Source organism: Tachysurus vachellii, chromosome 1 (genome assembly GCF_030014155.1).
Source record: "Tachysurus vachellii isolate PV-2020 chromosome 1, HZAU_Pvac_v1, whole genome shotgun sequence".
NCBI lineage: Eukaryota > Metazoa > Chordata > Actinopteri > Siluriformes > Bagridae > Tachysurus > Tachysurus vachellii.
Window position 1 is genome coordinate 20781790 of NC_083460.1, and position 15718 is coordinate 20797507.

The 15718-nt window shown below is 36.5% G+C and overlaps 1 protein-coding gene across 29 annotated transcripts in view; it reads left to right on the plus strand.

Annotated features, from left to right (window-relative positions):
• The first annotated feature begins 448 nt into the window (after positions 1 to 448).
• The window catches only part of ptprc (protein tyrosine phosphatase receptor type C), a 37430-nt gene continuing 22160 nt past the window's right edge, over positions 449 to 15718 (plus strand). For 15 of the 29 annotated variants that reach the window (XM_060876452.1, XM_060876460.1, XM_060876471.1 and 12 more), the window contains exons 1-8: positions 449 to 605; positions 726 to 822; positions 10689 to 10724; positions 10927 to 10959; positions 12281 to 12361; positions 12500 to 12583; positions 12715 to 12798; positions 12930 to 13013. In XM_060876452.1, coding sequence (XP_060732435.1) covers positions 765 to 822; positions 10689 to 10724; positions 10927 to 10959; positions 12281 to 12361; positions 12500 to 12583; positions 12715 to 12798; positions 12930 to 13013 — 460 coding nt within the window. In that variant the 5' untranslated portion in view covers positions 449 to 605; positions 726 to 764. The remainder of the gene's footprint in view (positions 606 to 725; positions 823 to 10688; positions 10725 to 10926; positions 10960 to 12280; positions 12362 to 12499; positions 12584 to 12714; positions 12799 to 12929; positions 13014 to 15718) is intronic. The other 14 variants (XM_060876667.1, XM_060876684.1, XM_060876711.1 and 11 more) reach the window with 7 other exon arrangements.

A 15718-nucleotide genomic window follows, 5' to 3' on the forward strand; every position in this document is an offset into this window, starting at 1 on the left:
CTGTGCTAGTATAAGCAGACAGAGAACAAGTAAACTGACTAACTAACCAGTTTATTAGAAAATAGAATAACTTTAGCTAGCTGATGGTGTTAGCTAAACTTAGCCATTCGGTCTCTCAACGGCTTGTGCTGTCATCTTATTCCAAGCATGAGCAGCTCTTGTAATTCATCACACACCCCAAATGCTTTAATAATCATATAAATTGTCGTTTTTTTCCCACTTTAACGGTAAAACTGCACCACTGACCTCTGAATACAAAGTTCTCATCATTTTCATTATATTCAAAATTTTGATGATAGTTTTCAGAATTTCTGTAGGATAATACAAGGCAGTTCACTGTGGATAAAGGACATGAAGATGTATAGAGTAGAAACATGATGTTCTTACAGCTTTGTTACTTAGCCTTTAACAAATGAGGGCAAAGTGAGAGAGATTGTGGCGTAGCTGAAAATGCAACTTCCTGTTAAGACGCCTTTAGTGCATAGCTGAAGGTGAGATTGTTCCTGTCATCGCTCTGTCTGTCAAGCCAAGCGCAAGCTTGAGGACGCCAGGGCAGAAAACACACAGGAAACTGTGACGACTGATTAGATAAAACAAAAGAAAGAGTAAGTAGAAGAATAATCATTAAAACAAAATTTTTTTGAAATTTTTTAGAACAAAAATATCCACGTTTTTAAACTCAAATCAGTTATTGGATGTTTTAACTGAATGTTTGTTTCCAACAGGACTTATGGTGTCTTAGAAGAGGCCTTTTACACTCTGTTATGGCAAACGTCCCTGGACTAATGTTCTTACTGCTGGTCCTGGCAGGATTAGTGTTATGTGAGTAGAAAAGTTTTCCATAGTAGCATGTTTTTATTCAGGAAGTTATTTTCAGGCTAGATTGTTACACGGTGATCTTTTACTACATAAATTTCACTTTATATTATGTACCTAAATATATTAGGTTTTGTTGAAGGTTGGTTACTGTATGACTTTAAAATAATGAATGGTTTCATCATCTTCTTCTTCTTCTTCTTCTTCTTGCGATCTGTCTGTCTGTAAAATGGATGGAAATGATTTCTTGAGAAGTGTAATTGAACAAGGTCTTTATTTTTCAAATACATGACACTCTTTGGACCGGATAAATGTCTGGATAAATCTGCGTAATTATAGTAAAAAATAATGAGTAGTGGAAAATGAAATGATATAGTATGGTGATAAATATGGGGATGATGGACGATGTTGGACTGAGACGCTCTTCCTTGATGTCTCGCTCGGTTTATATCGTTAGATCATAAAACATTTTATAGTAAGTGTCCTGATGAAGATTTGCCTTTGATGAATGAGTGTGTGTGATTGTGTATGAGTGTGTATGAGAGATCTGTGTATGTTACTGAGAACTGATGTGTGAATTTTTTTGGGTGTGTCCACCGAGGCTCTGGTTGAAACAATGTGATTGATGCTTAATGGCTTCTTGATTGGTGTGTAAGTGTGTGTGGATTCAGCGTCTCGGCCTGATCTTACATGCTCCCTCTGAATAACAGCCTTTTCTGATTTAAAGCTCCTTTGAGTACCGATATGTTTTTGGTCTTGAACATGTCCTAGTCTAGGTTTGAGCACAGCTATGCTTCCTTTTTGGTGTATTTTTCACAATACGGTCTGCTTCTGTAATGTGGCGTCTCTTTGCAGGCCCGAGGCCACTTCCTCATTCTCACTCAGTGTCTCGTCTTATGAATCTCAAGCTCAGTAGTTTAAATAAAAAATTCAGTGAAACAAAAAAGCAATTTGTAACCCTTTAAACCATTCGCCTGTAAGTTGTGCAGCAAATATATGTAGCAGTGAACCTGTTGTCTGTGATGTATGTGTAGTGTTTAGGAAGTGGAGACTTAAAGCCACATGCCGGAATGATCATTAGAGCTGAACAGTGCATCGTGTGTACAAACCTGATAAGACTTATACAGCTAGAGCACATTTCACACACACCGAAATGTCTCTACTACTAATATGCTTTATTATATGATTCTATCAGCTTAATATGTAGTGTATGATGAATTAGAAACTCTGTTATTATTATTATTATTATTATTATTATTATTATTATTATTATTATTATTATTATTATTATTATTAATATTAATAAATGATTAATTTTTAATAGATAAAATTTAGTTACTTCCTCGACTCTGTATACATTAAACAGTCCAGGAAAGGAAAGGAGATATTTTGAAGTGTTTTGATGACACAAGAATTTATCAGATTTATTTTTCAGATATTAAATGTTAAATGTAGAACACAATTCTTCCCAAGCAGCAGTTAATTATCCACACTTTAACCAGCTCTAATCGTACCCAGTATTAGACGCCTGTAATTGTGTTTATAAACAGCTCTCCTACTGAACACAAGTGTGTGTTAAAATAAGTGTTATATTAAATATCAGATATTGCTCTTTATACAGAAAGATAAAAATAGACAATGTACACTATAACCACAGTGATATCACCATATAATAATAATAATAATAATAATAATATAATAATAATAATAATAATAATAATAATATATTTATTTTACATAAATAAAATAATAATAATAATCATAACAATAATAATAATAATAATAATAATAATAATAATAATAAAGCTGAAAATATTATTGATTTATTTATTCATTTCTTTATTTATTGTAATGTTATTTACTGTATTTACTGCAGCCAGGAAAAGTCCTTAATAGCTGTAACGTGAACTGCAGTGTTGTGGTGTAACACGCATTTTCTTTCTTTCTTTCTTTCTTTCTTTCTTTCTTTCTTTCTTTCTTTCTTTCTTTCTTTCTTTTCTTCTTTAAATAATACGATAATTGCGATCATCAGCTAATAATTAATCAGCTAACCAGTTAAACCAGTTTTACAATAATAAACCCCAATCGAGTAACTGAGCCCTATGTGGACACACTGAATAATGTTTGTGCAATGTTGTTATGTGCAATAATGTTATTTCAGAATATTCTGATCGTTAGTCTAATATGATGGGATTTTAAGAATTTAATCCTTTACCACTTAAAGAACGCATTCAGTATTTTATTTATTTATTTCTATTTATTTGATTAGTGACATTAAAGCAGATTGTGTTTAATCGTTTTGCCCATGTTTCCTATCAAACACATCAATAAGCTCTGTTCATGTGATTTTTCTCTGTATAATTATGAAATGATTTATTTATGCGGTTCTTAAAGTTAAGTAAATAAATCTGTAAGCCACAAGCTTGTGAGTGACCTTTTTCAACATGGCTGAACTTTTTTAAAATGGCTGAAACTCCTTCCTTTAAGCAAATCTTTGATAAACAATATTACTATCAGATTAAAAAAGCCCAAAACATTATTGCTATTATTATATTATTATAATATTGTTATGAGGACATTATTGTGGATGTCACTTTTACTGCAGACTCTTCCATGATTTGTTATTGTTCTGTGGTTGAGAAAGGAATATTTCTATAATATATGGCAGCATTTATTTACTTATTTATGATCCTAAAGCAAGATGAAGTGTGTGAGTTGAAGTAAGAACATAATAATGTTCCATTGAGTAGGTGGAACATTAGAAAAATGTGTTGGCAGTGTCTGTGTGCAGTTTAAGCTGTGAAGTGAGTTGAGCAAAGCCACATCCGGAAAAGAGAAAGACTGTCAAAAGGCGTTCTTGCAAATCTTAGTTCTGCTTTATTATTTCTGTGCACTATACTACTCTATACTCTATACTCTATACTCTAGACTCTAGACTCTATACTCTGTACTCTGTACTCTACACTCTGTACTCTACACACTATACTCTGTACGCTATACTCTGTACTCTACACTCTGTACTCTACACTCTGTACTCTACACTCTGTACTCTACACACTATACTCTGTACGCTATACTCTATACTCTACACTCTGTACTCTATACTCTACACACTGTACTCTGTACGCTATACTCTACACTCTGTACTCTATACTCTACACACTGTACTCTGTACGCTATACTCTACACTCTGTACTCTATACTCTACACACTGTACTCTGTACGCTATACTCTACACTCTGTACTCTATACTCTACACACTGTACTCTGTACGCTATACTCTACACTCTGTACTCTATACTCTACACACTGTACTCTGTACGCTATACTCTACACTCTGTACTCTATACTCTACACACTGTACTCTACACACTATACTCTGTACGCTATACTCTATACTCTACACTCTGTACTCTATACTCTACACACTGTACTCTGTACGCTATACTCTACACTCTGTACTCTATACTCTACACACTGTACTCTGTACGCTATACTCTACACTCTGTACTCTATACTCTACACACTGTACTCTGTACGCTATACTCTACACTCTGTACTCTATACTCTACACACTGTACTCTGTACGCTATACTCTACACTCTGTACTCTATACTCTACACACTGTACTCTGTACGCTATACTCTACACTCTGTACTCTATACTCTACACACTGTACTCTGTACGCTATACTCTACACTCTGTACTCTATAATCTACACTTTATACTCTATACTCTATACTCTACACTCTGTACTCTATACTCTACACACTGTACTCTGTACGCTATACTCTACACTCTGTACTCTATACTCTACACTTTATACTCTATACTCTACACTCTGTACTCTATACTCTACACACTGTACTCTGTACGCTATACTCTACACTCTGTACTCTATACTCTACACACTGTACTCTGTACGCTATATTCTACACTCTGTACTCTATACTCTACACTTTATACTCTACACTCTATACTCTACACTCTGTACTTTACACTATATACTCTATACTTTACACTCTGTACTCTATACTCTACACTCTGTACTTTATACTCTGTACTCTACACTATATACTCTATACTTTACACTCTGTACTCTACACTCTGTAATCTACACTCTATACTCTACACACTGTACTCTATACTCTGTAAGCTATACTCTATACTCTGTACTCTACACTCTGTACTCTATACTCTACACACTGTACTCTGTAAGCTATACTCTATACTCTACACTCTGTACTCTATACTCTACACTCTGTACTCTACACTCTGTACTCTATACTCTACACTCTGTACTCTATACTCTACACTCTATACTCTACACTCTACACTCTGTACTCTATACTCTACACTCTATACTTTACACTCTGTACTCTACACTCTGTACTCTATACTCTACACTCTGTACTTTATACTCTGTACTCTACACTATATACTCTATACTTTACACTCTGTACTCTACACTCTGTACTCTATACTCTGTACTCTATACTCTGTACGCTACACTCTGTACTCTACACTATACACTCTGTACTCTATACTCTGTGCTTTACCACTCTGTACTCTATACTCTGTACTCTATACTCTGTAATCTATACTCTGTACTCTGTACGCTATACTGTATACTCTACACTCTGTACTCTATAATCTATACTCTGTACTCTATAATCTACACTCTGTACTCTATACTTTGTACTTTATACTCTGTACTCTATACTCTGTACTCTATACTCTACAAACTGTACTCTGTACTCTATACTCTGTACTTTATACTCTGTACTCTACACTATATACTCTGTACTCTATACTCTGTACGCTACACTCTGTACTCTACACTATACACTCTGTACTCTATACTCTGTGCTTTACCACTCTGTACTCTATACTCTGTACGCTATACTCTATACTCTGTACTCTATACTCTGTAATCTATACTCTGTACTCTGTACGCTATACTGTATACTCTACACTCTGTACTCTATAATCTATACTCTGTACTCTATAATCTATACTCTGTACTCTATAATCTACACTCTGTACTCTATACTTTGTACTTTATACTCTGTACTCTATACTCTGTACTCTATACTCTACAAACTGTACTCTGTACTCTATACTCTGTACTTTATACTCTGTACTCTACACTATATACTCTATACTTTACACTCTGTACTCTACACTCTGTACTCTATACTCTGTACTCTATACTCTGTACGCTACACTCTGTACTCTACACTATACACTCTGTACTCTATACTCTGTGCTTTACCACTCTGTACTCTATACTCTGTACGCTATACTCTATACTCTGTACTCTATACTCTGTAATCTATACTCTGTACTCTGTACGCTATACTGTATACTCTACACTCTGTACTCTATAATCTATACTCTGTACTCTATAATCTACACTCTGTACTCTATACTTTGTACTTTATACTCTGTACTCTATACTCTGTACTCTATACTCTACAAACTGTACTCTGTACTCTATACTCTGTACTCTATACTCTACACTCTGTACTCTATAATCTACACTCTGTACTCTATACTTTGTACTTTATACTCTGTACTCTGTACTCTATACTTTACATTCTGTATTCTATACTATACACTCTGTACTTTATACTCTGTACTATATACTCTATACCCTGTACTCTGTACTCTATACTCTGTACTCTACACTCTGTACACTGTACTCTATACTCTGTACTCTATACTTTGTACCCTATACTCTGTTATATATACTCTGTACTCTATACACTATACTCTGTTCTCTATACTCTATACTCTCCACTCTGTACTCTCCACTCTGTACTCTATACTCTCCACTTTGTACCATATACTCTACAATCTGTACTCTATACTCTGTACTTTATATCTTTAATCTGTACTCTACACTCTATAATCTGTACTCTCTACTCTATACTTTATAACCTGTACTTTGTACTCTGTACTCATACTCTATACATTATAACCTGTACTCTGTACTCTATACTTCATACTCTGTACTGTATACTCTGTACTCTACACTCTATACCCTGTACTCTGTACTCTGCACTCTACACTCTGTACTCTATACTTTATACTCTGTACTCTATACTTTATACTCTGTACTCTATACTGTGTACTCTATACTTTATACTCTGTACTCTGCACTCTATACTCTATACTGTGTACTCTATACTTTATACTCTGTACTCTATACTTCACCAGTTACTTTATAAACACATTGTGGATTTGATCCGAGACAGTGACAATAGATTTTGTATATCCAGAACACAACATTTGTGTTTTTCCTGAGTATTACTTGAACCACTAAAACTATTATTAATAAAGATACTAATTTCTGAAAACATATTACACACATTCTAAACTTCATGAAGCAGATGAAGCAGAAGAAAATAGAAGAAAGCAAAATGTTCTTGTCTGGGGAAAGAGGGGTAAGGTTTTACAGCTCACAGGAAGCTGTGGTTAAAAAACTGAAATAGCTTTTGTGCACTCTGCGTTGCTATAGCAACCCGGCCGTGCTATTCAAAAGCTACTGTCAATGATGGGCCTCCATTTGATAACTTTTGATAAAGAACTGGACAGGAATATTCTTAGAAGATGTATACATCAGATATAACACACACTTACACATACATGTACACTTACACATACATACATACATACATACATACATACATACATACACCTTTACACATACATACACACACACACATATGTGCATACAGAGGCACACAGACACCTTTAGGCTAATACACACATGTGCAAACACACACAGAGACACACACACACACACACACATGCACACACACACAATCACACAATGCACATAAACACACATACAAACACACCCGCACACCCACACACACACATAGGCACAGGCTCATGCACACACACGTGCACACACAGGCACACAATTACTTTTTTCCCTGACATCATTTTTCTTCTATATTACATCCTATGACTGAAAATGTCAAAACTTTGAATATAAAATGCTATGATATGTAACTGTGTGAAATATTTTTGTTCACAGATTTTTAAAATAGTGCTGAAATGTTTCTGAGATGTGAACTTGTCTCTTTCAGCATTGCTTTGTGTTGTAACTGTAAAGAGAAACACAATTCTCCTGCTTATGTGGGTAATGAAATGATTTTGTCATACTCTGTCCCTAATCCCACTCAACCTTCAGTCGCACCTCAGGAAACTAAAACAAATCAGACTTCAGGTAACAAAGGGTCCTCTCATCATCGTCATCATCATCCTCATCATCATCATTATCGTCATCATCAGCACACACACACTCTGATCAGTCCTGCACTCAACAAAAGCTCTCACAAACTCACAAACTCTCACTTTCAGCCAATATCCCACCTGCACCTTTAATCTCAATGACCCAGACTCTGGTGACTGGGTTATTACCAGTTTCTCCTAAATTTTATCACCTGCCTGTTCCGGAGTGACACATGTTTCCTCTAAGAAACCGCACCTTTTTTGAACTGCTGCTAATGCTCTTCATTTGTAGTAAAGTGCTATCCACCATCTTCCGCATACATCAGCTCACAGACACACACGATTGGCCAGTGTCTCTGTGATTGACAGGACAATGATAAGCCATCACTCCTTTCCTTACCAAGTGCATGGTCAATTTTGGCTCTTGGCTGTGTTGCATGTCTGAGGCAGGATTCCAACTTATGATGATCATAGTTAGCGGCAGCAGCTACCATAATGAATCCTGAAGGATGACGCAGAATAGAAACGATACATTGCTTATTCCTTGTGTGTGGATTTCAGCTATTCACTCTTCCACTTCTCTCTTATTACAGCTACAAATCTGTCAGAATATGAATTTGGATTCTGATTAAATACCAAATGGAATACAAATTAAAAATATAGCTGCAAGCAGCGATGACGGGCCTTCACACGATTTTTTATCGCTATACGGTGCCTTCCAGAAAACAATGCACGGTGGGCAAGTGCCTCAAGTGGGTAAATATCAGTGGACTATTTTATGTTGTTACTGACCCATTTGGGGACTGTAGGTAAATGAAACCCCACATTTTAGACAAATGGGGGCGCTAGTGAGCCACTTAAGAGACACACCTTTGTCTGACCTTTTTGTCCACACTTAACAGCCGACAAATGTGATGTATGTGTCAAATTTCAAGTTAATCTAAGCATGCCAAAAGCCTTAAATATGCCTGAAATAAAAGTAAACTTTGACACGATGCCATGGCAACAGTGTTTGAGATATAAAAAATCTGCAATATCTCTGCGTCATGGTGGCCAAGTCTGGTCTCAATTGCATGAATCCCCTAGGAGGAGTATTTAAAAGTTTACCGCATGCAGCTGACAAAAAATCCACCTTTGTGACTGACACACTTCCTGGGGCCTGTTGGTGGCGCTATACCCGGGACTCACAATAAGCAGATCGATGCGATCGGAATCCTTGGCCGAACATACACACCACGTGTCATCACAAAAAGACATTTTTTGCTTTAGATATTAGACACTTTCTTTTTCTCTGAATTCACCATAACTTTGTCGCCTCGCCATGGCAGCACCGTTCGAGATATCAAAAATCCCTTCGCAATTTAGCAAGTGCAATGTCTCGGCATCATGTTCACCACGTTTGATGTCAATCGCATGAATTCCCTAGGAGGAGTATTTAAAAGTTCACCACATGCAACTGTTGTGACTGACACACTTCCTGGCGCCTGTTGGTGGCGCTATGTCCAAGATTCACAATAGGCACATCGATGCGATCGGAATCCTTGGCCGAACATACACACCGCGTGTCATCACAATAAGACATTTTTTGCTTTAGATATTAGACACTTCCTGTTTCTCTGAATTCGCCATAACTTTGTCGCCTCGCCATGGCAGCAGCGTTCGAGATATCAAAAATCCCTTCGCAATTTAGCAAGTGCAATGTCTCGGCATCATGTTCACCACGTTTGATGTCAATCGCATGAATTCCCTAGGAGGAGTATTTAAAAGTTCACCGTATGCACTTATAAAACAATCCAAAATGGCCGACTTCCTGTTGGGCGGAGCTCATAGTTTAGACGCGAAAGTTGTTCGGGTCGATGAGATCTATATGCGTACCAACTCTCGTACATGTCCCGATCTGTGCACCAATGTTTGTTTTTGCATTACAGGGGGCGCTACAGAGCCCCCCTGCCATGCCCGTATTCCAACTTTTGTCCAATCCTAGTGTCGCGCGACTCTGACATGTGTTCAAAAAGAGTTTTCGAGCATGTTAAGAGACCCCAATTGGCCAATGTGTGGGAAAAAAAATAAATAAATTAATAAATAAAATAAAATAAAATAAAATAAAATAAAAAAATAAATAATACTCCCGAGGAAAAACAATAGGGCTTCGCACCATTCGGTGCTCAGGCCCTAATAAACTGTTTTTTTAATTAATATTATTCTTTTTTTAAGAAAATAATTATTTCATTTATAAAATTCAGTTATTTTTGTCAGTAGTATATTTTCATTAAAAAACAGCCTTAAATTGACTTCATGAATGTGAACACTATGCTTGAAAGGGTAGTGTTATTTTTTAATGATGTTTATTAAATAAGTAAAATTAGTTTGAGTTTCTGCCTTAACATCTCATGTCAGAATCTTCTGCACTTCCACATGACCAGCTGATCTCACTTGATTCAGATCCACAGGCATATTATAGGGCTTAGTGTAAATCTCCTGGAACAGAACTAACACCTATTCACATTGTATTCACATTGTTATTGCACTGTTCACATTCCAAATGATCTATAAAACTTCAACAATGTGCCAAGTCTCATAGCTTTAATGTATCTTATATTTTTTATCTCCAATGTTTTTTTTTCCAGGTGATGAAGTACCTGAAAGTCCAGACCAAAATAAAGGTAACATTCTCTCTCTCTCTCTCTCTCTCTCTCTCTCTCTCTCTCTCTCTCTCTCTCTCTCTCAATTTCACAGTTATATTTGTCAGTAGTATATTTTCATTAAAAAAACAGCCTTAAATTGACTTCATGAATGTGAACACTATGCTTGAAAGTCTCATAGCTTTAATGTATCTTATATCTTTCATCTCCAATGTTTTTCTAGGTGGTCCAGGAGCTGGAAATTCAAGCAAAAACGGTAACACCCTCTCTCTCTCTCTCTCTCTCTCTCTCTCTCTTGCTCTCTCTCTGTGTATTGCTTCACATGCACATTAACCATTAAAAATGTGAAATATGCAAATTTTTTGAAAATTCTCTCAATTCTCATGTTTGGTTGCTCTGAAACCCAGTTAATTGGGATTAAATCTGATCAAATGTAACAGAACATAATAATACACAACATGCTAGTTAGCTAGTGAAATGTATTAATATTGACTAAAGGAAATGAACAAATTCATGAATATTGTCATCCTCGGTTTTAGAATTATAATGTAGCACATCACGCTAGTGCCAAAAAATGAGCAAGTTAAATGATTGGTCATGAGACATGGAGTTCTGTCCTTATATCATACATCAGATATATTACTCATGTCCGTCTAGAGTCTTTATTATTTCCATTATGTTTAAAACCACCAACTAAATGCATGTTGTGCTGAATTTGTCCAGTTTCATTAATGTTTCTTTTAATGTGACCATGATTCAACCCGTGGTGAAGCATGCTGGTGGCAGCATCATGCTTCACTTCTATTTTGCTTCAGCTCAGACTAAGACTAAGCTCAATGTGGAGGGAATCTTAAATCCCAGTCTAAGTACCAGTTGATTTTGGCACAAACCAATAAGAAGCAGACATCTGTTAGGAAGCTGAAGATGAATAGAAATGTCACATATAAAATAAACAAAGAAAAAGCTTCACCAATTCCAATTGAAAGATCTGGACGTGATCTGAAGGGGGCTGTGCAGAAACATACTGGGGAGTCAGGATGTGCAATATAAAACCAAAAGGTGCTTCAACAAGGTATTAGTGTCACAACCTGGATGGAAGGAGACAGACCCGTACGCAGGATAGCTTCAAATGAAGGGGGTTTAATAAATGAGGAAGACATAGCCAGAAATGACGATAACTAAAACAATACAAATGACGGCACTTAAAAAAGACTAGCCATGACGAGGGGTAAACGTAATTAATGATTCCATGCTGCATTCAGCAACGCGGCTCACTTAAATACAATTAAGACAATGACAACATTAGGAACAGGTGATGAAACAGGGAGGAGCAGACGAAGGCGGGGCAGACACGTGACAACAACAATAGCACATGGCCAAAAGTCCGGGCTGAATCATGACAATTAGTTTAGGGTTTCTAAAATGAAGAGCTTGTGACTTCAGACTGAAGACACCACATGATTTATTTTGGCTTCATTTTGTTTTACATCACACAAATCTGCCACTTTAAAAGGGGTGTGTCGACGTTTTAAATCTATTGTACATGTTGATATACTCATGTATTTTGCTTATTCTAGTTACAGTCCCAAGCACATCAGGCTCACCCACAAGCACCCCCACAACTCAACACCAAACAAGCACAGCCATAAAGCCAGAAGGTAATATCTTCCTATTATAGGGAAGAATAGGAATGAAGTGATGAGTGTTAAGGGTGTGATTATAGATATATACAAATGTATGGTATGTGCTGTAATACATCCATGTAAATATATACTCAAGTGTTCTGCTTATTCTAGGTGCAGAAATACCCAAAGAGTCAGGCTTACCCACACTCACCCACCCAACTAAACCCCAAATAAACACAACCAGAAAGACAGAAGGTAATATCTTCCTATTATAGGGAAGAATAGGAATGAAGTGATGAGTGTTAATGGTGTTATTATAGATATATACAAATGTATGGTATTACATCCATATGTAAATATATACTCAAGTGTTCTGCTTATTCTAGGTGCAGAAATACCCAAAGAGTCAGGCTTACCCACACTCACCCACCCAACTAAACCCCAAATAAACACAACCAGAAAGACAGAAGGTAATATCTTCCTATTATAGGGAAGAATAGGAATGAAGTGATGAGTGTTAATGGTGTTATTATAGATATATACAAATGTATGGTATTACATCCATATGTAAATATATACTCAAGTGTTCTGCTTATTCTAGGTGCAGAAATACCCAAAGAGTCAGGCTTACCCACAAGCACCACCTCAACTGAACCCCACATAAACACAACCATAAAGACAGAAGGTAATATCTTCCTATTATAGGGAAGAAAAGGAATGAAGTGATGAGTGTTAATGGTGTGATTATAGATATATACAAATATACTGTATGGTGCTGAATATTGTATTAAAAAAGACAGAATTAAGAAGATGCAAAATACTAAAACATTTTCAACAATATAAAATTATAAAAAAAATATATAACACTTTAAAACAAAACTTTTAGTTAGTGACTCGTGAAATAAGTTTTTATGTTTCATAAAACATTCAAGTTTATTTGTATAGCGCTTTTTACAATGGACATTGTATCAAAGCAGCTTTACAGAACATAAACATAGAACAGAAGATAAACATAAGGAGAAATATAAAGAAATAATATAATAAAAATTCAAGATATATATAGTTCACAGTGTGTATGTATGTATGTATGTATGTATATGTATTTATCCCCAATGAGCAAGTCTGAGGTGACTCCGGCAGCAGTGGCAAGGAAAAACTCCCTTAAATTGGTAAGGAAGAAACCTTGAGAGGAACCAAACTCAAAGGGGAACCCATCCTCATATGGGTGACACTAGAGGGTGTGATTATAAATATACAGTCAAACAAATGCTGTATTGGTGTAAGGATCACATGGAGTTCAGATCTCCTCTTTAGTATCACAAAGTCCAACTGGAGTCTGTAGATGTTTCAGGATTCTCACAGAGTAGGCCTCATCTCAGTGGAGGTCCAAGATCTTCATCGCACGGAAGACGATCGGAGCTGCTACAATTTCTGGATGCCTCGGGATGGGTAGAAAGAGAGAAGCAGTGTAGAGGGATTAACATATCTGCTGTTCATAAAAAATGTGCAAGTCTAATGTAATAGTGCGCAAGATTATGGGATGTATTATGTGTACGCCTGACTAAAGAGATGAGTTTTTAATCTGCTTTTGAACTGGGAAAGTGTGTCTGAGCCCCGAACACTATCAGGAAGACTATTCCAGAGTTTGGGAGCTAAATAAGAAAACGCTCTACCACCTTTAGTGGACTTAGATATTCTGGGAACTACCAGAAGTCCTGAGTTTTGTGATCTCAGAGAGCGTGAAGGATTGTAACGTGTTTGGAGACTAGTTAGATACTGTACGTAGGAGCTAAACCTTTAAGAGCCTTGTACGTAAGTAGCAGCAGTTTGTAATAAATTCTAAACTTAACAGGTAGCCAGTGTAAAGTTGATAAAATTGGGGTTATATGATCATACTTTCTTGTCCTAGTGAGAACTCTGGCAGCTGCATTTTGGACTAACTGTAGCCTATTTATTAAAGATGCAGGACAACCACCTAGTAACGCATTAGAATAGTCCAGTCTAGAGGTCATGAAAGCATGAACTAGCTTCTCAGCATCAGAGACAGACAGGATGTTTCTCAGCTTGGCAATATTTCTAAGGTGAAAGAAGGCTGTTTTTGTAGTATGGGCGCTATGATTTTCAAAAGACAAGTTGCTGTCTAATAGAACACCAAGGTCTTTCACTGTCAGGCTACTAGTAACAGAACATCCCTCTAAATGGAAGTTAAATTGTGAGAGTTTCTGTGAACTGGTTTTTGGACCTATAAGTAGTATTTCTGTCTTATCAGAGTTTAACAACAGAAAATTGCAGCTCATCCAGTCTTTTATCTCTCTAAGGCATTGAGTTAATTTGGACACTTTAGCTATTTCATCTGGTTTTGATGAGATATATAACTGTGTGTCGTCAGCATAGCAGTGGAAACTAATCCCATGTCTTCTAATAATGTTCCCTAATGGAAGCATGTATATCGAGAAAAGCAGAGGTCCTAGAACTGATCATTGAGGGACCCCATGATTAAGTGGTAATAAACTGGAGGATACACCATTTAATTCTACAAAATGGTATTGATCAGATAGGTAGGATCTAAGGACCAACTTAAAGCCTGTCCATGAATACCTGTGTAATTTTGTATGCGATCTAGGAGAATGTTGTGATCTATAGTGTTGAATGCAGCACTAAGGTCAAGTAGAACTAATAGTGACATACAGTTTTTGTCCGAAGCTAAGAACAGGTCATTTGTGACTTTCACGAGTGCAGTTTCTGTGCTATGGTGGGGCCTGAAACCTGACTGAAACTCTTCGAGGATATTGTTCTCCTGTAAGAAGGAACTCAGTTGAACAGACACAACCTTTTCAAGTATTTTAGACATAAACGGAAGGTGTGAAATAGGTCTGTAATTTGATAGTTCATTTGGAGCTAAATTAGGTTTTTTGATGAGTGGACTAATAACTGCCAACTTGAAGGATTTAGGGAAGTAATCTAAAGATAACGAGGAGTTAATAATATAAAGAAGGGGCTCACCAGCTTTATGTAACACTTCTTTCAGTAATTTAGTTGGAATGGGGTCTAGTGAGCAAGTTGTTGATTTAACTGTTGTAATAAGTTTATCTAACTCTTCCTGTCCTGTGCTTGTGAAGCACTGTAGTTGTGTGTCTAGAGCCTTAGGTGAGGCTGGGTCACTAGTTGCTTTCATATGTTTGATTAATAAAATAGGTGATGCTCAACTGTGTTAAATAAAAACCTAGGATTGTTCTGGTTATTTTCTATGAGTTTGCTCAGGTGCTCAGCCCTGGCAGCTTTTAGAGCCTGTCAATAGTTGGACATACTTTCCTTATACGCAATTCTAAAAACCTCTAATTTAGTTTTCCTCCACTTTCGCTCGAGGTTACGGGTTTCTCTCTTGAGGGT